The sequence below is a fragment of the Drosophila subobscura genome, chromosome U (genome assembly GCF_008121235.1).
Source record: "Drosophila subobscura isolate 14011-0131.10 chromosome U, UCBerk_Dsub_1.0, whole genome shotgun sequence".
NCBI classification, from domain to species: domain Eukaryota; kingdom Metazoa; phylum Arthropoda; class Insecta; order Diptera; family Drosophilidae; genus Drosophila; species Drosophila subobscura.
Genome location: NC_048534.1, coordinates 16471806 through 16495565, shown reverse-complemented (window position 1 = coordinate 16495565; position 23760 = coordinate 16471806). Strand labels below are relative to the sequence as shown.

Below are 23760 nucleotides of genomic sequence, written 5' to 3'. Positions count from 1 at the left end.
ACTCTACCACCTTCCGACTGCAAAACTCTACTGCAAAAAATACAATTGCATTTGGTGTACCTGAACGAGAAAAGTCTTTTTACCTCTCTTCTTAGTACTTACTTACTCACTTACTTACCAAAAAAACTAGCACAGAAATCTATACCAGAGTTGTTGTGACATTCAATGAAGGTTTATTATCATTACTAATTTTTATAGAGTAGAACGTTCAGTCTAGAGAAAAGTTTACATAAATATTAGGTAAAGTTTTCTATCTGTAAGTACCACACACAAATCGATCACACAAATTGCCCCAGCTCGATAACATCTGGGGCCAATCGCGAATGTTGCGAAAGTTCATGTGAAATTAAAGTAAATTCGATAATGGAGAATTTCATTAGGCTGTGCCACAATCTATGAATTCTAGACTAAACAGCCAATAGAAAAGTCTAGGAAAAATGATGTTCAAGTTTTACAATAATTTAAAATCCATAGTTTTGATTCTTAGTTGAAAATCATATTGAAATAGGGGATTCTCGAAGCAAACATGTTAGCATTAACCTTACAAAAGCTTAAATAATTCCCCTAACAAATATATGATTTTAAATAATTTGCAAACCCTCAAGTGTGTCACAACAAGTCAAGAAACTACTATAACTACTAGATACTTACTACAAAAACCTTGGACTGGCTTCGATGCCCACGCATTAAATCAAACGCTAACTCTAACTCTTAGACTAGATGCAAAAGAAAACAAAACTTAACTACAAATTACACACAAACGACAACACAAGCCGAACACGAACGTTGCAAGAGACGGGAATTCAACTTCTTATGGAATGCAAGTCAATTAATTGTATCTTTGATTTCCCCTATAAATATAGCTGCCTGCGTGCTGGACACCGAGTGTGGGCCGTCGGAGGTTTGCCAGGGCGGCCAATGCTTCAATCCATGTGTCCAGCCCCAGGCTTGTGGCCAGAATGCCGAATGCGTGATGTTGAATCACCTGAAACAGTGCCACTGCCCGGAGGGCTTCACCGGAGACTCGTCGAAGGAATGTGTCCGGGTGCCAGTGGCCTGCGATGGTGACTGCTCGCCTGGCTACACCTGCCGCGACTTCATGTGCCTTCCTGCGTGCAACAACGATCTAGAGTGTGCCTCCAATGAGAAATGCTTGAAGGGCAATTGCATGCGTAAGTTACCTTCCATCTCACCTGATTTTCATGCCTTAATTTGTATCTGTTGTTCGATTTTAGTGACCTGCCGCGTGGATAACGATTGCTTCTTGGGGCATGTGTGCCTGCACAACAAGTGCGTCTACGGCTGCCATGTGGATGATGACTGCAGTGCCTCGGAGTCCTGCCGCAACGATAAGTGTGTGAATCCCTGTGTGGAGAGTCCCTGCGGGCCCAATGCCGCCTGCTCGGTGTCCAATCATCGGGCCACATGCAGCTGCTTGGAGAGCATGGTGCCCAATCCCACGCCCCAGGTGGGCTGTGTGCGTGCCCCACCGCTCGAGTGCCGCGAGAATCGTGACTGCGGCAATGGACTGGCCTGCTTCGAGTCTGTGTGCCGCCCCTTGTGCGCCGACGATGCCGGCTGCCTGACCAACGAGCGGTGCCAGCAGGGCGTCTGCAAGCCACTCTGTCGCCACGACAACGAGTGCGCCCACGGCGAACTGTGTCTGGGACTCAACTGCGTGCCCGGCTGTCGCTCCGACCAGGGCTGCCCATCCGAACTCTCGTGCATTGCCCAACAGTGCGTGGATCCATGCGCGGACCCCACCGCCTGTGGAACGAATGCCCTCTGCCAGACTATTGACCACCGCAAACAGTGTACTTGCCCGGAGGGACTTAGCGGCAAGGCCAACGTGGCCTGCAAGGTGCCGCGCATCGCCTGCGGACGCAACGAGGACTGCCAGAACAACCAGTTGTGCTACGCCGGAAGCTGTCAGGGCAAGTGCCGCAACGATCAGAACTGTCTATCGGACGAGCGCTGTATGCGCGGAACCTGCCGCACCGTCTGCAACACGGACGAAGCCTGTTCCCAGGGCCAGATCTGTGAGAATCGTGTCTGTCAAACCGGTTGCCGCAACGACCTGAGCTGTGCCACCGACGAAGCCTGCGTGAACAAAAAGTGCCAGAATCCATGCCGCAGCCCCGGTCAGTGCGGCCAGTGTGCCGACTGTCTGGTGGTGAATCATGGCGTTCAGTGCCAGTGTCCGGCCTCCTTCATTGGCGACGGCCTCACCGGCTGCCAACTGCCAGCGGAACGCTGCCATCCTGGATGCGAATGCGACGAGAACGGAGCCTACTGCGCCACCAAGTGCTCCCGAACAGAGGACTGTGCCTGCGGACAGCAATGCGCGCGCGGCAAGTGCCGCAACAAGTGCGGACCCAAGCGACAGTGCACCGTGGGACAGTTGTGCGAGCGAGGAGCCTGCATTGCCGGCTGCAAGTCCAACAGTGACTGTGCCGCCGACCAGAGCTGCGTGCGCGGCAAGTGCACGGACCCATGTGCCGACGACAAGGCCTGTGGTCGCAATGCCCTGTGCACCGTTTCCGAACATAGAATGCTGTGCTACTGCCCCGATGGCTACGAGGGAGAACCCAGCAAGGAGTGCGTGCAGTTTGAGTGCCGCCAGGACGCGGACTGCGACAGCAGCAAGCGATGCGATGGCGGCAAGTGCCGCAATCCATGCCTGGAGTACGGTGCCTGTGGCACCAATGCTCAATGCCGTGTGGTTAATCGCCAGGCCCAATGCTCCTGCCCACCCGACTTCTTTGGCAATCCCGCCAGTGAATGCCAGCCCCTGGATGGCGGCTGCTCCAACAGCCCGTGTGGCGTCAACTCCAAGTGTACCGAAGTGCCCGGCGGCTATGAGTGCGCCTGCATGGATGGCTGCATCGGGGATGCCAACAAGGGATGCCTCTGCGAGGGACCTCTAGTGAATGCCTGCCATGATCATCCATGCGGCTTGAATGCTGCCTGCCATGTAGTTGGCAACGACCAAGCCGAGTGCTACTGCCCGGAGGACTTCCCCAATGGCGATGCCTATGTGCAATGTAAACCAGAAATCGAAACTCTTTACAAAATAATAGCTAATGATTATGTTCGTTGCGTTAGGTTATTTGACACCGCCGCAGCAGGACTGCCGCACTCTCGGCTGCGATGTGGGAGACTGTGTGCGCCATGGCTATGACTATGTGTGCCAGCAGGGTAAGTGGCCCTCCATTTATACAATTTTCGTGTGTTTTATAGTCCTTAGAGTACAGAATAGTGCCTAATCATGTTAACCAGCGTTCCGTTGCCGTTCTTTTTTACCAAGCAAAAACATAATAACTGGAGGTCTGTTAGTAACCAATTGAAATTGAGTTTGTTGTTATAATTTTTATTGGTTTTTATTAGCCATAGATGCGAGTTGTTTCAACCTCAAAACACAAACAACCCAAATGCTAATTAGCTAATTCCACTAATTCAAACACAGCCTCCTCCGGCTGCCTAGATAAATTCAGTGTAGTGTGTGTGTGCCAAAATCTAAAACGTAATTACTAGAGTATTTATATTTCTTAACAACCAACCTATACACATGTGCGAAAAGCCAGGTATACATACGTATAATTCCAACCCCCAGCACGCTCAAAAACAGAACCACACAACCACCACCTACACAAGAAACAATTCCTACAATTCCCCAAATAGCAAAACACCAAAACAAAGACCAAAGAGGTAGTTATAGTTTTATTAAGTGCATATTCTTTAATTTAGAATACAACCATCCATCAAAACAGCATATGGAAATTCGTGGATTGTTGCTGTCGCTATCGCGGTTACCCAATCTGTGCCTAAATTCATTTTTGAAACACAAAATATAATACTATATGCAGCATTTTTTAAGTCTAGCCTTTAAGTAAATTTAAAATCATACTAATCTGAAAACAAAACAAAGAAAAAGAGTTGGCTCTTTCTCTCATACAAACAAAAAAAAAAGCTTCTAGCTTGCGTTCGTTCTCATTTTTCATTCCGGCTTTCATAGAGCTGCTCAACTCTCATTGGAATTCGTTTAGTTACCACATACAAATTGGCTTTTAAATAACCATCTGTATTGGCAAAATCAGCTCTCTGCGGCATCCATATTCTCGCACAGATTCAGTAGACAACAAGTTGGTTCATCCTACGCCCTATTTAACCAAATAAAAACAAAATAAGAAACGCCGCGATAGCGATACGTAGCCCAGTATTAAATCTAAAACGAATCAAAATGAAACTAAAATTTAAAAAAAGTACAACACATAATAGACAACAATCCTCAACACATCCTTGATACTTGATAAAATGATGATCGAAATCCATAATCCCAAATAATCCTATCCTTCCTTCCTACCGATTCCGCTCTGTCCACCGCCCACCTATTGTACCCTGCCCTATCCACCGCTCTGTCGTGTCCCTATATTTTGCTTAAAAGAAAGACCCTTTTCGTACATTTCTTAAATGAACATAAAGTCTCAGATTGGGAACTGTGGACGGGACAATTCTCACACATAGTTCACACAACATATGCTTGAAATTTGAAACCAATTGAGAGGAACATACAATAGTAAATCAATTTAAGATCCATTACAATTCAGTGATTGTATAGAATCCATAGCAAACCATAAAGCAACATCAACAACAACAGCAACTACAACAACAATACAATAAAACAACTACTACTATTTTCAATGCATCCCTAAAGCAAGTCAACAAAATACATATAACCGAAATGATCTACTATTTTGTACAAAAAACACAAAACTCCTTACAAAAGTACATATTAAGAAAGCTCCTGCTGCTGACTATCCTACCACACACTCTATTGGTTGCAAATTCTTTTACAATAAACAACAAACAAATAAAAACCCAGCCCGAATTAAATTTAAAATGTAACTAAATTTAACTAACCTTTCAATATTGTTTTTTGGTACATTTGACTAGCGATTAAGTTGTATATACAGAAAAACTTTGTACATATGTACATATTGTTGATAGACCGCATCTAAGTGGCCAAAACTAACCAAACAAAAAAATCAAACCCGAAATATCCAATCTGTAAATATAATCGAAATTTAAACAACAACAAAATACTGTGAATAATGAATAACACACGGGGAATGAGAGTTTGAAAACTAGTTTCCAAAGTATACCTAACGTACGTTTTCCAAATTGTATTTATTCTTACCCATCGATTTTTCAACTACTATTTCCTGTACTCCTACTAAAGCCTTCCTCTGTTCCTATAAAGCTAATCTTTCGCTCTCTATTTTCTTTGAATCTGAATCAATCAATCAATCACTCACTCACCAAAACCAATCGCCAATAACGTGTCTCTCGTGAGGGCAGAGCGCATGTGTTGGATGTCGTGTAATTTTTGCCATTACTGAACAAAGTCCCAACAAAAAAGAAAACAAAACAACAACAACAACATACAACAAATCAATATGTATTAGCTCGAATTCGCATTAATCTTCAGATATATATATCATTGATCAGCATCAAATTGGGTATATCTCCTGCTCTATATGCTAGCTCGTTAAAATCATCATCAAGGATTGTAACTATTGCTCACATGTTCTCACTGCTACCTACGCCTGCTACTCGCTCACTTGTACGCTGCCTCCAATACTATCAATTTCATACGACGAAACCCAGAAAGCAGCCCAGAAATTGGCTTGCTTTAAGATACAATACTAAATACTAGATACTATAAAACCCGAGTTATTGTGAGATGTTCCCTTCACAGTTCTACAATTTGAATAAGACAACCAAATGAAATCTGAAAGAAACTTTTTGCTGCACTAAATTTTGGATAAGGAAATCCATTATTTAACATTCTTTAGTTTTCGTTTCCTTATAATTTCTTTATGCACACCGTTTCTGAACACAGTTCGTTGACAAATTCCCAACTCCCCACTCTAAAATTTTACTTTATTTTAACTAAATCCCATGCACAAAACCCCACCCACCAAAAAACCCCAAAATGAGTCCACAACAAATCCCACTGACACTTAATCGAACACCACAAACCAAACCACAAATACCGACCCAAAACACAAAACCCCAACACCACCCAACCACCACCAAAACAAAAGCACACAATAAACACTCCAGCAAAAAAAAAAAGAAGTCAAAATCAAAACAAACCAACAAAAATATAACTTGATTATACTGTTTATATATTGTCTCGTTTAAGATTTTTCCCTTTTTGTTTATTAGAAACATTTAGCTATAAGTTTTACCTCCCAGAGCCTACAGCACCCCTCCACCCAAACACTTTTGTTCCATGCAAAAAGCAAGCCCTGAATCTTCTATCAGGCTCTGTCTACCCCCCAAAAACCTTTGACTCAATGCCCCTTCGATGTCGCACTTCCGTACTTCTGTGTGTTTCCCTCGGAATGAAGATATATTTAGATATATCTATTTAGTAGCGTATCGCGTTTATGCCACCGAAAAGATGAATGCACCCACGAAACCACCAACGATTAACATTTAAAAACCAACCAAAAAAAAACAACTCCTGTCTATCTCTCTCTCGTTCTTCCCGCCTGCTGTATGTTATGTTATAGACACCGAACAATGCTACTCAGATACGGATTGTCCCAGTGAAAAATCATGCCTCCAAGGACACTGCAGCGATCCTTGTACAATGCGTGGCGCGTGCGGCTCGAATGCGCTATGCAAAACTGTTCTGCATCGTCCGCGCTGCTCCTGTCCAAGCTGTCACATCGGCCGGCCCGAGGTCGAGTGCAAGCCCGATCCCAATTGTCTCACCGATGACATGGATGCCAAGACCAAGGAGCAGATACCATGCTCCAGTGACAACGAATGTCCGGAGACATTGCAGTGCGGCCAGTACGGCCAGTGCACAGATCCATGCAATAATCCCCTCTTCATTTGCGAGAGCAACAAAAAGTGCGAGACACGACGCCACCAACCTGTTTGCATTTGCAAATCGGGATTCATAGTCAACGAGTACGGAGAGCTGACGTGTGCACCGGATAAGCGGGAATGCTATCGTGATGATGACTGTGCCTCGAATATGGCCTGCACGGATGGCAAATGCCGGAACCCATGTATTGTGCCTTTGGGCCGGGCACCGATCTGTGCCGAGAATAAGTCCTGCGAGGTACAGAACCACAAGCCAGTGTGCATCTGCATGCGAGACTGTCAGCCCTCGATATCAATTTGCCTGCGTGATGCCGGCTGTCCGGCCGGCCTCGCTTGCCGCAAATTGCAGTGCGTCGATCCGTGCAAGTTTGCAACATGCGCCCCCAACTCGCCATGCATTGTCGAGGATCACAAGCCGATATGTAAATTCTGCCCACCTGGATTTATAGCCGATGCCAAATATGGATGTCAAAAAGGTAAAGCACAAACGTACTCTCTCTCACCAACCACTCTTTGGCTCCATGCCGCAAGAGAGTGCCTTATGTCTTTCTGTCTCTCGAATATTGTATCTCTGTTTCCCGCCTTCTTCTCTCTACCACCTACCACTCTCTTTCTCTCACACTGTCTCTCACACACGCTCTCACGTTTTTGCCTAGCTCTCTCTGTCTTATTGTCTGTCCCCTCACAAGAAACACAAAAATGTACCCGATTTATCCGACGAAATAAATTGACTTAATATTCCTATCTAAAAGTTTCACAACTCGTCAATCTGTTTCTCGAGAGATTTTTGTGTGTAAATGTACATAGGACTGAGAAACTAACTACCGCCTGTAATCGTATAAAGCTTATGCTTATCGATATGGCCCATAGAAACAGAAAGCTTAGTTACAAGCCGAAAGTGTGGGCCAGTACTCTCGTGTCTAGCGACTATAACATCCCCCAAGTTAAACGCTTTGCGCCTCTAGCACCTGTGCCGAAGCTAATGCACCATAATCCAAGAAAAACCTTGAACAAAGTATAGATCCATAGATCTGATCTATCCAAATACAAAACAATAGTAACATGAAGACACAATAAATACAAGCAAAACTCTTCTGAACATTCACACACGCTCATGCTCACCGTGAAATTAATCAATTTAATCAAAATGCCTCTTGAATACTATGAAAATCTTAACCTATGATTCTATTATAAACGGTAACAAATGTACTACTAATGGTGAAAATAAAAAACAAACAACCAAACAAACAAACAAAAACCAACCCAATATGTAGCTAACTAATAGTAAAGAAGATTGTTTCTAATTTGAAATTTGATTAACCGTATAATAGTTGTTAAAGCTTTCGGAATTTCCCCACAGTTTTGCAGTTGTATGCAAGAGAATTTAGTAGACTGAAAATTCAATGAGTATTTTTCTAGGTACCTTACCCCTCGTACCCGTCTGTATATATATAGTGCACCTACTTCTTTATTGTTGTAGCTATACACCCTCTATTCCTCTTTTTATAAATATGGTAAAAATTTGTATATATTTTAACGTATTTTATTTTTAAATCTTATACTTTTATTTTGAATTATGTACAAAATACTCCACTCAAAAACCCAAAATTATCTAAACAAAAAAAAACCAAAAACCAAACAGATATGCCAGGTGGCAACTGTACCTCCCACGAAGATTGCAGTGAAGCGCAACAATGTGGATCGTCTGGTCAATGTTTCGATCTCTGCCACACATTCTGTGTGGACGCGATAAAGTGCGTCACTCTAGCTCATAAGGTTACCACATGCATATGCCCCAAGACCTCGACGAACACCACTACTACCACGAACTGCATACCGACTAAAGTGACAGACGAACCTATCGAAACAACAACGGAGCCAGTCAGTGTAAAGTACACTGTTATGCAGCTGGCAAATCAAACAGAAATGCGAACTCGTTATACCGATATAGAAGCTGAGGACGAAACAACAGTGTCTTATAACACCACAACGGAATCCTACAAAACTACCAAGCACCTCGATTTTGCCACAACACCAACCCCTCCCGGTGCATCCATAGCTGAAGATCAGACAACCAAAGTCCCAGAAACAAATACAACGAGACAACTATTCACTGAACAACCCACTAGCACAGCTCCAACAGTAACGGAATCAATTTATTTTGAAACCTCTACGAAATCTGAATCAGTAACGATTCCCATAGATATACGAATGCAAACTGTACCTCCTGTAGTACAAATCGATGGATCGACACTTACACCCCTTTCTAAGAAAACTAACATGCCAATTCCTGCTCCTGAAGCAACAACATTCCTTCCACAAGACACTACCCGAATGGAAATGAATGACTACACCACTGAAGGAGCTCCTAGGACTGTACCAACTGTAGGACCAATGTCTAGGGAAACAACCATTAGTCCACTGGCTTCTGAATCTTCTACAGGCATTCCCCAAGACACCACCAGAACGGGAATTACCGATTATACCACTGAAGGGGCTCCTAGGACTGTACCAACTGTAGTACCGATTTCTAGGGAAACAACCATTAGTCCACTGGCTTCTGAAACTACCACAGCTATTCCCCAAGACACCACCAGAACGGGAATGACCGATTCTACCACTGAAGGAGCTCCTAGGACTGTACCAACTGTAGTACCGATGTCTAGGGAAACAACCATTAGTCCACTGGCGTCTGAAACTACCACAGCTATTCCCCAAGACACCACCATAACGGGAATTACCGATTATACCACTGAAGGAGCTCCTAGGACTGTACCAACTATGGTTCCTATCTCTAGGGAAACAACCATTAGTCCACTGGCTTCTGAATCTTCTACAGGCATTCCCCAAGACACCACTAGAATGGGAATGACCGATTATACCACTGAAGGAGCTCTTAAGACTGTACCAACTGTAGTACCGATTTCTAGGGAAACAACCATTAGTCCACTGGCTTCTGAAACTACCACAGCTATTCCCCAAGACACCACCAGAACGGGAATGACCGATTCTACCACTGAAGGAGCTCCTAGGACTGTACCAACTGTAGTACCGATTTCTAGGGAAACAACCATTAGTCCTCTGGCTTCTGAATCTTCTACAGGCATTCCCCAAGACACCACTAGAATGGGAATGACCGATTATACCACTGAAGGAGCTGCTAGGACTGTACCAACTGTAGTACCGATGTCTCGGGAAACAACCATTAGTCCACTGGCGTCTGAAACTACCACAGCTATTCCCCAAGACACCACCATAACGGGAATTACCGATTATACCACTGAAGGAGCTCCTAGGACTGTACCAACTATGGTTCCTATCTCTAGGGAAACAACCATTAGTCCTCTGGCTTCTGAATCTTCTACAGGCATTCCCCAAGACACCACTAGAATGGGAATGACCGATTATACCACTGAAGGAGCTGCTAGGACTGTACCAACTGTAGTACCGATGTCTAGGGAAACAACCATTAGTCCACTGGCTTCTGAAACTACCACAGCTATTCCCCAAGACACCACCAGAACGGGAATGACCGATTCTACCACTGAAGGAGCTCCTAGGACTGTACCAACTGTAGTACCGATTTCTAGGGAAACAACCATTAGTCCACTGGCTTCTGAAACTACCACAGCTATTCCCCAAGACACCACCAGAACGGGAATGACCGATTCTACCACTGAAGGAGCTCCTAGGACTGTACCAACTGTAGTACCGATGTCTAGGGAAACAACAATTAGTCCACTGGCGTCTGAAACTACCACAGCTATTCCCCAAGACACCACCAAAACGGGAATTACCGATTATACCACAGAAGGAGCTCCTAGGACAGTACCAACTATGGTTCCTATCTCTAGGGAAACAACCATTAGTCCTCTGGCTTCTGAATCTTCTACAGGCATTCCCCAAGACACCACTAGAATGGGAATGACCGATTATACCACTGAAGGAGCTGCTAGGACTGTACCAACTGTAGTACCGATGTCTAGGGAAACAACCATTAGTCCACTGGCGTCTGAAACTACCACAGCTATTCCCCAAGACACCACCATAACGGGAATTACCGATTATACCACAGAAGGATCTCCTAGGACTGTACCAACTATGGTTCCTATCTCTAGGGAAACAACCATTAGTCCTCTGGCTTCTGAATCTTCTACAGGCATTCCCCAAGACACTACCCGAATGGGAATGACCGATTATACCACTGAAGGAGCACCTAGAACTGTACCAACTATGGTTCCTATCTCTAGGGAAACAACCATCAGTTCAATGGCATCTGAATCTTCTACAGGCATTCCCCAAGACACCACTAGAATGGGAATGACCGATTATACCACTGAAGGAGCTCCTAGGACTGTACCAACTGTAGTACCGATTTCTAGGGAAACAACCATTAGTCCGCTGGCTTCTGAAACTACCACAGCTATTCCCCAAGACACCACCCGAATGGGAATGACCGATTATACCACTGAAGGGGCTCCTAGGACTGTACCAACTGTAGTACCGATTTCTAGGGAAACAACCATTAATCCACTGGCTTCTGAAACTACCACAGCTATTCCCCAAGACACCACCAGAACGGGAATGACCGATTCTACCACTGAAGGAGCTCCTAGGACTGTACCAACTGTAGTACCGATGTCTAGGGAAACAACCATTAGTCCACTGGCGTCTGAAACTACCACAGCTATTCCCCAAGACACCACCAAAACGGGAATTACCGATTATACCACAGAAGGAGCTCCTAGGACAGTACCAACTATGGTTCCTATCTCTAGGGAAACAACCATTAGTCCTCTGGCTTCTGAATCTTCTACAGGCATTCCCCAAGACACCACTAGAATGGGAATGACCGATTATACCACTGAAGGAGCTGCTAGGACTGTACCAACTGTAGTACCGATGTCTAGGGAAACAACCATTAGTCCACTGGCGTCTGAAACTACCACAGCTATTCCCCAAGACACCACCATAACGGAATTACCGATTATACCACAGAAGGATCTCCTAGGACTGTACCAACTATGGTTCCTATCTCTAGGGAAACAACCATTAGTCCTCTGGCTTCTGAATCTTCTACAGGCATTCCCCAAGACACTACCCGAATGGGAATGACCGATTATACCACTGAAGGAGCACCTAGAACTGTACCAACTATGGTTCCTATCTCTAGGGAAACAACCATCAGTTCAATGGCATCTGAATCTTCTACAGGCATTCCCCAAGACACCACTAGAATGGGAATGACCGATTATACCACTGAAGGAGCTCCTAGGACTGTACCAACTGTAGTACCGATTTCTAGGGAAACAACCATTAGTCCGCTGGCTTCTGAAACTACCACAGCTATTCCCCAAGACACCACCCGAATGGGAATGACCGATTATACCACTGAAGGAGCTCCTAGGACTGTACCAACTATGGTTCCTATCTCTAGGGAAACAAACATTAGTCCACTGGCTTCTGAAACTACCACAGCCATTCCCCAAGACACCACTAGAATGGGAATGACCGATTATACCACTGAAGGAGCTCCTAGGACTGTACCAACTGTAGTACCGATTTCTAGGGAAACAACCATTAGTCCACTGGCTTCTGAAACTACCACAGCTATTCTCCAAGACACCACCCGAATGGGAATGACCGATTATACCACTGAAGGAGCTCCTAGGACTGTACCAACTATGGTTCCTATCTCTAGGGAAACAACCATCAGTCCACTGGCTTCTGAAACTACCACAGCTATTCCCCAAGACACCACCCGAATGGGAATGACCGACTATACCACTGAAGGAGCTCCTAGGACTGTAGTACCGATTTCTAGGGAAACAACCATTAGTCCACTGGCTTCTGAAACTACCACAGCTATTCTCCAAGACACCACCCGAATGGGAATGACCGATTATACCACTGAAGGAGCTCCTAGGACTGTACCAACTATGGTTCCTATCTCTAGGGAAACAAAGATTAGTCCACTGGCTTTTGAAACTACCACAGCCATTCCCCAAGACACCACTAGAATGGGAATGACCGATTATACCACTGAAGGAGCTCCTAGGACTGTACCAACTGTAGTACCGATTTCTAGGGAAACAACCATTAGTCCACTGGCTTCTGAACCTACCACAGCTATTCTCCAAGACACCACCCGAATGGGAATGACCGATTATACCACTGAAGGAGCTCCTAGGACTGTACCAACTATGGTTCCTATCTCTAGGGAAACAAAGATTAGTCCACTGGCTTTTTGAAACTACCACAGCCATTCCCCAAGACACCACTAGAATGGGAATGACCGATTATACCACTGAAGGAGCTCCTAGGACTGTACCAACTGTAGTACCGATTTCTAGGGAAACAACCATTAGTCCACTGGCTTCTGAAACTACCACAGCTATTCTCCAAGACACCACCCGAATGGGAATGACCGATTATACCACTGAAGGATCTCCTAGGACTGTACCAACTGTAGTACCGATGTCTAGGGAAACAACCATTAGTCCACTGGCTTCTGAAACTACCACAGCTATTCTCCAAGACACCACCCGAATGGGAATGACCGATTATACCACTGAAGGAGCTCCTAGGACTGTACCAACTATGGTTCCTATCTCTAGGGAAACAACCATCAGTCCACTTTCTTCTGAAACTACCACAGCTATTCCCCAAGACACCACCCGAATGGGAATGACCGATAATACCACTGAAGGAGCACCTAGGACTGTACCAACTGTAGTACCGATCTCTAGGGAAACAACCATTAGTCCACTGGCTTCTGAATCTTCTAAAGGCATTCCTCAAGACACCACTAGAATGGGAATGACCGATTATACCACCGAAGGAGCTCCTAGGACTGTACCAACTATGGTTCCTATCTCTAGGGAAACAACCATCAGTCCACTGGCTTCTGAAACTACCACAGCTATTCCCCAAGACACCACCCGAATGGGAATGACCGATAATACCACTGAAGGAGCACCTAGGACTGTACCAACTGTAGTACCGATCTCTAGGGAAACAACCATTAGTCCTCTGGCTTCTGAATCTTCTACAGGCATTCCCCAAGACACTACCCGAATGGGAATGACCGACTATACCACTGAAGGAGCTACTAGGACTGTACCATCTATGGTTCCTATCTCTAGGGAATCAACCATTAGTCCACTGCCTTCTGAAACTACCACAGCCATTCCCCAAGCCACCACCCGAATAGGAATGACCGATTATACCACGGAAGGAGCTCCTAGGACTGTACCAACTATGGTTCCTATCTCTAGGGAAACAACCATCAGTTCAATGGTTTCTGAATCTTCTACAGGCATTCCCCAAGACACCACTAGAATGGGAATGACCGATTATACCACTGAAGGAGCTCCTAGGACTGTACCAACTATGGTTCCGATCTCTAGGGAAACAACCATCAGTTCAATGGTTTCTGAAACTACCACAGCCATTCCCCAAGAGACCACCAGAACGGGAATGACCGATTATACCACTGAAGGAGCTCCTAGGACTGTTCCAACTATGGTTCCTATCTCTAGAGAAACAACCATTAGTCCTCTGGCTTCTGAAACTACCACAGCTATTCCCCAAGACACCACCAGACCGGGAATGACCGATTATACCACTGAAGGAGCTCCTAGGACTGTACCAACTATGGTTCCTATCTCTAGGGAAACAACCATTAGTCCTCTGGCTTCTGAATCTTCTACAGGCATTCCCCAAGACACTACCCGAATGGGAATGACCGATTATACCACTGAAGGAGCTCCTAGGACAGTACCAACTATGGTTCCTATCTCTAGGGAAACACCCATTAGTCCACTGGCTTCTGAAACTACCACAGCCATTCCCCAAGCTACCACCCGAATAGGAATGACCGATTATACCACTGAAGGAGCTCCTAGGACTGTACCAACTATGGTTCCTATCTCTAGGGAAACAACCATCAGTTCAATGGTTTCTGAATCTTCTACAGGCATTCCCCAAGACACCACTAAATTGGGAATGACCGATTATACCACTGAAGGAGCTCCTAGGACTGTACCAACTATGGTTCCGATCTCTAGGGAAACAACCATCAGTTCAATGGTTGCTGAAACTACCACAGCCATTCCCCAAGAGACCACCAGAACGGGAATTACCGATTCTACCACTGAAGGAGCTCCTAGGACTGTACCAACTATGGTTCCTATCTCTAGGGAAACAAGCATTAGTCCACTGGCGTCTGAAACTACCACAGCTATTCCCCAAGACACCACCAGGCCGGGAATGACCGATTATACCACTGAAGGAGCTCCTAGGACTGTACCAACTATGGTTCCGATCTCTAGGGAAACAACTATCACTTCAACGGTTTCTTTAACTTCCACAGCTATTCCCCAAGACACCACCCGAATGGGAATGACCGATTATACCACTGAAGGAGCTCCTAGGACTGTACCAACTATGGTTCCTATCTCTAGGGAAACAACCATCAGTTCAATGGTTTCTGAATCTTCTACTGGCATTCCCCAAGACACCACTAGATTGGGAATGACCGATTATACCACTGAAGGAGCTCCTAGGACTGTACCAACTGTAGTACCGATCTCTAGGGAAACAACCATCAGTTCAATGGTTTCTGAAACTACCACAGCCATTCCCCAAGAGACCACCAGAACGGGAATTACCGATTATACCACTGAAGGAGCTCCTAGGACTGTACCATCTATGGTTCCTATGTCTAGGGAAACAACCATTAGTCCACTGGCTTCTGAATCTTCTACTGGAATTTCTCAAGACACCACTAGAATGGGAATGACCGATTATACCACTGAAGGAGCTCCTAGGACTGTACCAACTGTAGTACCGATGTCTAGGGAAACAACCATTAGTCCACTGGCTTCTGAAACTACCACAGCTATTCCCCAAGACACCACCCGAATGGGAATGACCGATTATACCACTGAAGGAGCTGCTAGGACTGTACCAACTATGGTTCCTATCTCTAGGGGAACAACCATTAGTCCACTGGCTTCTGAATCTTCTACAGGAATTTCTCAAGACACCACTAGAATGGGAATGACCGATTATACCACTGAAGGAGCTCCTAGGACTGTACCAACTGTAGTACCGATGTCTAGGGAAACACCCATTAGTCCACTGGCTTCTGAAACTACCACAGCTATTCCCCAAGACACCACCCGAATGGGAATTACCGATTATACCACTGAAGGAGCTCCTAGGACGGTACCAACTATGGTTCCTATCTCTATGGAAACAACCATTAGTCCACTGGCGTCTGAAACTACCACAGCTATTCCCCAAGACACCACCAGGCCGGGAATGACCGATTATACCACTGAAGGAGCTCCTAGGACTGTACCAACTATGGTTCCGATCTCTAGGGAAACAACCATCAGTTCAACGGTTTCTGTAACTACCACAGCTATTCCCCAAGACACCACCCGAATGGGAATGACCGATTATACCACTGAAGGAGCTGCTAGGACTGTCCCAACTATGGTTCCTATCTCTAGGGGAACAACCATTAGTCCTCTGGCTTCTGAAACTACCACAGCCATTCCCCAAGACACCACCAGAACGGGAATTACCGATTATACCACTGAAGAAGCTCCTAGGACTGTACCAACTATGGTTCCGATCTCTGGGGAAACAACCATTAGTCCACTGGCTTCTGAAACTACCACAGCTATTCCCCAAGACACCACCAGAACGGGAATGACCGATTCTACCACTGAAGGAGCTCCTAGGACTGTACCAACTGTAGTACCGATGTCTAGGGAAACACCCATTAGTCCACTGGCTTCTGAATCTTCTACAGGCATTCCCCAAGACACCACTAGAATGGGAATGACCGATTATACCACTGAAGGAGCTCTTAAGACTGTACCAACTGTAGTACCGATATCTAGGGAAACAACCATTAGTTCAATGGTTTCCGAAACTACCACAGCTATTCCCCAAGACACCACCCGAATGGGAATGACCGATTATACCACTGAAAAAGCTCCTAGGACTGTACCAACTCTAGTACCGATCTCTAGGGAAACAACCATCAGTTCAATGGTTTCTGAAACTACCACAGCTATTCCCCAAGACACCACCAGAACGGGAATGACCGATTCTACCACTGAAGGAGCTCCTAGGACTGTACCAACTGTAGTACCGATCTCTAGGGAAACAACCATTAGTTCAATGGTTTCCGAAACTACCACAGCTATTCCCCAAGACACCACCCTAATGGGAATGACCGATTATTATACCAGGGAAACAACCATTAGTCCACAGGCTTCTGAAACTACCACAGCCATTCCCCAAGACACCACCAGAACGGGAATTACCGATTATACCACTGAAGGAGCTTCTAGGACTGTACCAACTATGGTTCCGATCTCTGGGGAAACAACCATTAGTCCACTGGCTTCTGAAACTACCACAGCTATTCCCCAAGACACCACCAGAACGGGAATGACCGATTCTACCACTGAAGGAGCTCCTAGGACTGTACCAACTGTAGTACCGATGTCTAGGGAAACAACCATTAGTCCACTGGCTTCTGAATCTTCTGCAGGCATTCCCCAAGACACCACTAGAATGGGAATGACCGATTATACCACTGAAGGAGCTCTTAAGACTGTACCAACTGTTGTACCGATATCTAGGGAAACAACCATTAGTTCAATGGTTTCCGAAACTACCACAGCTATTCCCCAAGACACCACCCGAATGGGAATGACCGATTATACCACTGAAAAAGCTCCTAGGACTGTACCAACTCTAGTACCGATCTCTAGGGAAACAACCATCAGTTCAATGGTTTCTGAAACTACCACAGCTATTCCCCAAGACACCACCAGAACGGGAATGACCGATTCTACCACTGAAGGAGCTCCTAGAACTGTACCAACTATGGTTCCGATCTCTAGGGAAACAACCATTAGTCCTCTGGCTTCTGAAACTACCACAGCTATTCCCCAAGACACCTCCCGAATGGGAATGACCGATTATACCACTGAAGGAGCTCCTAGGACTGTACCAACTATGGTTCCGATTTCTAGGGAAACAACCATTAGTCCACTGGTTTCTGAAACTACCACAGCTATTCCCCAAGACACCACCCGAATGGGAATGACCGATTATACCACTGAAAAAGCTCCTAGGACTGTACCAACTCTAGTACCGATCTCTAGGGAAACAACCATCAGTTCAATGGTTTCTGAAACTACCACAGCTATTCCCCAAGACACCACCAGAACGGGAATGACCGATTCTACCACTGAAGGAGCTCCTAGGACTGTACCAACTATGGTTCCGATCTCTATTGAAACAACCATTAGTCCTCTGGCTTCTGAAACTACCACAGCCATTCCCCAAGACACCACCAGAACGGGAATTACCGATTATACCACTGAAGGAGCTTCTAGGACTGTACCAACTATGGTTCCGATTTCTAGGGAAACAACCATTAGTCCACTGGCTTCTGAAACTACCACAGCTATTCCCCAAGACACCACCAGAACGGGAATAGCCGATTATACCACTGAAGGAGCTCCTAGGACTGTACCAACTATGGTTCCTATCTCTAGGGAAACAACCATTAGTCCACTGGCTTCCGAATCTTCTACAGGAATTCCTCAAGACACCACTAGAATGGGAATGACCGATTATACCACTGAAGGAGCTCCTAGGACTGTACCAACTGTAGTACCGATTTCTAGGGAAACAACCATTAGTCCACAGGCTTCTGAAACTACCACAGCCATTCCCCAAGACACCACCAGAACGGGAATTACCGATTATACCACTGAAGGAGCTCCTAGGACTGTACCAACTATGGTTCTGATCTCTAGGGAAACAACCATTAGTCCACAGGCTTCTGAAACTACCACAGCTATTCCCCAAGACACCACCCGAATGGGAATGACCGATTATACCACTGAAGGAGCTCCTAGGACTGTACCAACTATGGTTCCGATCTCTAGGGAAACAACCATTAGTCCACTGGCTTCTGAAACTACCACAGCCATTTCCCAAGACACCACCAGAACGGGAATTACCGATTATACCACTGAAGGAGCTCCTAGGACTGTACCAACTATGGTTCCGATCTCTAGGGAAACAACCATTAGTCCACAGGCTTCTGAAACTACCACAGCCATTCCCCAAGACACCACCAGAACGGGAATTACCGATTATACCACTGAAGGAGCTCCTAGGACTGTACCAACTATGGTTCCGATCTCTAGGGAAACAACTATTAGTCCACAGGCTTCTGAAACTACCACAGCTATTCCCCAAGACACCACCCGAATGGGAATGACCGATTATACCACTGAAGGAGCTCCTAGGACTGTACCAACTATGGTTCCGATCTCTAGGGAAACAACCATTAGTCCACTGGCTTCTGAAACTACCACAGCCATTCCCCAAGACACCACCAGATCGGGAATTACCGATTATACCACTGAAGGAGCTCCTAGGACTGTACCAACTATGGTTCCGATCTCTAGGGAAACAACCATTAGTCCACTGGCTTCTGAAACTACCACAGCTATTCCCCAAGACACCACCAGAACGGGAATAACCGATTATACCACTGAAGCAGCTCCCAGGACTGTACCAACTCTAGTACCGATCTCTAGGGAAACAACCATCAGTTCAATGGTTTCTGAAACTACCACAGCTATTCCCCAAGACACCACCAGAACGGGAATAACCGATTATACCACTGAAGGAGCACCTAGGACTGTACCAACTGTAGTACCGATCACTAGGGAAACAACCATTAGTCCACTGGCTTCCGAATCTTCTACAGGAATTCCTCAAGACACCACTAGAATGGGAATGACCGATTATACCACTGAAGGAGCTCCTAGGACTGTACCAACCTTAGTACCGATCTCTAGGGAAACAACCATCAGTTCAATGTTTTCTGAAACTACCACAGCCATTCCCCAAGACACCACCACAACGGGAATGACCGATTATACCACTGAAGGAGCTCCTAGGACTGTACCAACTATGGTTCCGATCACTAGGGAAACAACCATTAGTCCACTGGCTTCTGAATCTTCTACAGGCATTCCCCAAGAGACCACCAGAACGGGAATGACCGATTATACCACAGAAGGAGCTCCTAGGACTGTACCAACTATGGTTCCTATCTCTAGGGAAACAACCATTAGTCCTCTGGCTTCTGAATCTTCTACAGGCATTCCCCAAGACACCACCAGAACGGGAATTACCTATTATACCACTGAAGGAGCTCATAGGACTGTACCAACTGTAGTACCGATCTCTAGGGAAACAACCATCAGTTCAATGGTTTCTGAAACTACCACAGCTATTCCCCAAGACACCACCCGAATGGGAATGACCGATTATACCACTGAAGGAGCTTCTAGGACTGTACCAACTATGGTTCCGATCTCTAGGGAAGCAACTATTAGTCCGCTGGCTTCTGAAACTACCAAAGGCATTCCTCAAGGCACCACCAGATCGGGAACGACCGATTATACCACAGAAGGAACTTCAATGACTGTACCAACTGTAATACCGATTTCCAGGGAAAGTACCATTTCAACCACTGCTTCTGCAACAACCATGTCCCTTCCTCAAGATAGTACCCAAATGACCGATTACACCACAGAAGCATCGGTTAGACCTTCCACCATCCCCTCTGCATCAAAGGAAACAGAGCCCGCTCCTATATCGGTAGTAACGCCAAGTTCGTTGGATGGTATGCCAAATGCCACTGATAGATTTGGAACTGTTACTCCGGCAATTAGTTGTTTGACCGACGATGACTGTTCCGACGATGAGACCTGTGTGGCTGGCATATGCATAACACCTTGTGAGTACTATAAAAATGTTTGCCCTGTGCAAAATTTGGCTGTCTGTCGTACATTGAACCACACCACAATGTGCTTTTGTGATACCGCCGCTGATGTAAATAGACCCGATTGCTCTATGAAAGCAGGTAACTAAAGTTGTGTATATAAGTTGTAAGTCTTGATATCGAATCATAAATTGAATGAAGTGCAAGGAACCACAGGGTTGCGGTATTGTGGCGCCGACTACTTTCAACGCCAATACACATAACTGGCAAATCGTAGTAGCCTACTTCAATCTATCTCTTCTCTTGGATTTCCAGCCATTATCCCCCTCTACTTGTGGCATATAATCCTATATATATGTTCATGTATGAGCAGCCATCCGATTTGTGGGGGCACGTGCATGCTACCATTTGTGTTATTATTCCTCGCAATTCCCCCCTGTGTTCTTTGTGCCTTTTGCGGTTATCATGCGCTACTTCTTTCTTCACATTTGTCTCCACTCCCTTCTTATTATTGCTCGTACTGCTTCTCTTCTGGCTGTCCTTCGATCAACGTTTTTGCACCGAATCAATCCACCAACCCACCCACCAACCAATCAATCTTCTTCACCAACAGCTACAATAGAACACCTGAGATAGTTCGAACTGGCCTTTGAATGCCAATACATTGGAGTTCTTCTCACCATTTAGCGTTCAGTCGTTTGCATGTCCTTTCAATGTTTGCAATGTTTGCTCGTTCATGTTTTAGTTGCCTGCTTGTCATCCTGCTGCCTGCTGCAACCTGCTGCAAATCTCATCAAATCAAATCCAAATACCTTTGTCATCATCTTGAATGTTTATCGTTATGTTTTGGAATTATGATTTCCACTCGCATGTTCTCTCTCGGCGTTTCGACACCTCTTCAATTTGTTGTGTGTTTTTTATATCTGTGTTGACTTCTGTTGTATTTAGTACATATACTCGTTTTAGTTGAACATTATCATGTACCGTAAGTGTATCCGACTGTATTAGCTGCATGTGGTGGTAGATGGATTACTAATTTATAACCCTAAAAACCCGTAGTATTAAAATGGATATTGTATTAAATAGTAGTTTACAAAATGCACTAACCCCCTAATGCTTTTGCATGTGTATATGTTGTTTGAAGCAACAGCTTACAACTAAAATATTTAACTAATGGATAATGCCTGCTAGTATTTAATGTGGCAACAATTATTGAGACTAAAGAACCAATATTGAAAATAGAAGAATTCTAATACTAACTGCATTGAAATGAATTAATTGAAAGAGAAACTACCTACCGAACAGGATTCTTGACCAAAAAGGAATGACTTAAAGTTTAACGACCAATATATTAATGCACGTGTGTGCCGAACTATAAGTTGTTTCTAGACGAGCCCAACTAATCGAATTAATCTCTGGCACCAACAGAAATCGGTTGCGCATCAAGTGATGAGTGCCCCACCCAGCAGGCGTGCATCAATGCGCTCTGCGTGGATCCCTGTACCTACAGTAATCCGTGCAGCCGTACCGAAGATTGTCGTGTTCTCAACCATCAGCCTTTCTGCTCTGCAGGTACGTGTCTTTCTCTTAGCAAAACCAAAACATTTCTTAATTTGAATGCGTAATGCAGAAATGGGTCGCACTCCTGGCTGTGAGCACTGTCCGCCGGGTGCCAATTGCGATCCCACCACTGGTGCTTGTATCAAGGGTAAGTCCTCTTCGCCAAAGTCCTAGTTAATTAATACTAAATACTTAACACTAAACGTGTAAATACAATGTGTACATACATGTCTAATATAAAATAACCTCCCGGTTACCCGTGTAAATACCCGTCTCTCTCCTTAGCTAATGTAACAATAACTACTAGTACTACCAAGAAACAAAGAACAACCAAGAGACCAACACCAACACCAAGAACAACTACAACTACAACCAAAACAACAACCACAACCACTACAACTGCTAACCCAAACACAGGTGTCAAAAAACCAACACCGACCACCACCACCACTACCTCCACTAGCACTGAATCGAGCACAGCAACCACAAGCGCTACTAACCAAACAACCAGTAAGAGTAAAACACCAGACACCGAAAGCACAACTTCCCATACGGATGCCACTAGGCGGTACCGTGATGGTGAGAACAATATAACCGATACGCCGACGGCAAGGCCATCGGTGGCAACGACCAAGTTGGGTGGTGAAGATAGCTACAGTGATCGGCGCACCACAACAACGCCAAAGATGAAGACAACGCGTCTGGATACATCCAATGAGGTGCCCGACACGACAACGAACTGGCCGATCGAGCTGCCAACCACTGATGGCACCACAACGGAGATGTACAGCACAATAATTGTCCCTCTGGCGGGAAACAACGGCACCACCACCACTGACATCTCATTAATTAACCCATGTACAGTAGATACTAACTGTGCCTCTAACGAGCACTGTAAGCTGGGCAATTGCCGTAAGAAAGGTATATTTATTTACCATTTTTATAAGTGAAATGCAAGCCACTTTGGGATCTCTATTCCCAGCACACACCCTAAAGGTCTGCAAGAGTTCACCCAACGGGAGTTTTTACGCTCAAGTTTAATGAGTAGGGAATTACAGCTCGAATGAATTTACAAATAATATTTAAATACCAAAAATAAGCAACCATTCAAATGAATTGAATCCATTTTTTGCACCCATTGAACTTCGTTTATACGTTTTATTTGAGATATATCTAATTCAAATGTCAGTTTGTGTCATTAAAAGACGTTTGAACTGTGGTTGTCGAGTAATGCGAATGTCTTCCTCTTTACACACTCATTTATATCTTATAATTTCGAAGAACGTTTCGGATTTTGAGTGTATTCTTGCAGATCTCTAACACAGAAATCACTCTTCGACACTGTTCCTAATCAATTAATGTTCAAAAAAAGATCCCAAAGTGGCAAGAGCGCCTCTATTGTACATACAAATCTTCATTTATAAATACTTATGTATAGGGCTTGTTTTTGTGAT

General features: G+C 45.1%; 1 protein-coding gene across 7 annotated transcripts in view; it reads left to right on the top strand.

Moving 5' to 3' along the window:
* LOC117902348 overlaps positions 1-23760 on the top strand; it is a 116738-nt gene that overhangs the window by 39615 nt on the left and 53363 nt on the right. For 4 of the 7 annotated variants that reach the window (XM_034813657.1, XM_034813651.1, XM_034813653.1 and 1 more), the window contains exons 9-15: positions 864-1172; positions 1236-3044; positions 3106-3198; positions 6582-7379; positions 22175-22318; positions 22377-22454; positions 22592-23227. In XM_034813657.1, coding sequence (XP_034669548.1) covers positions 864-1172; positions 1236-3044; positions 3106-3198; positions 6582-7379; positions 22175-22318; positions 22377-22454; positions 22592-23227 — 3867 coding nt within the window. Of the gene's footprint in view, positions 1-863; positions 1173-1235; positions 3045-3105; positions 3199-6581; positions 7380-20301; positions 20888-22174; positions 22319-22376; positions 22455-22591; positions 23228-23760 lie in introns of those variants that run through there. The other 3 variants (XM_034813655.1, XM_034813652.1, XM_034813656.1) reach the window with 3 other exon arrangements.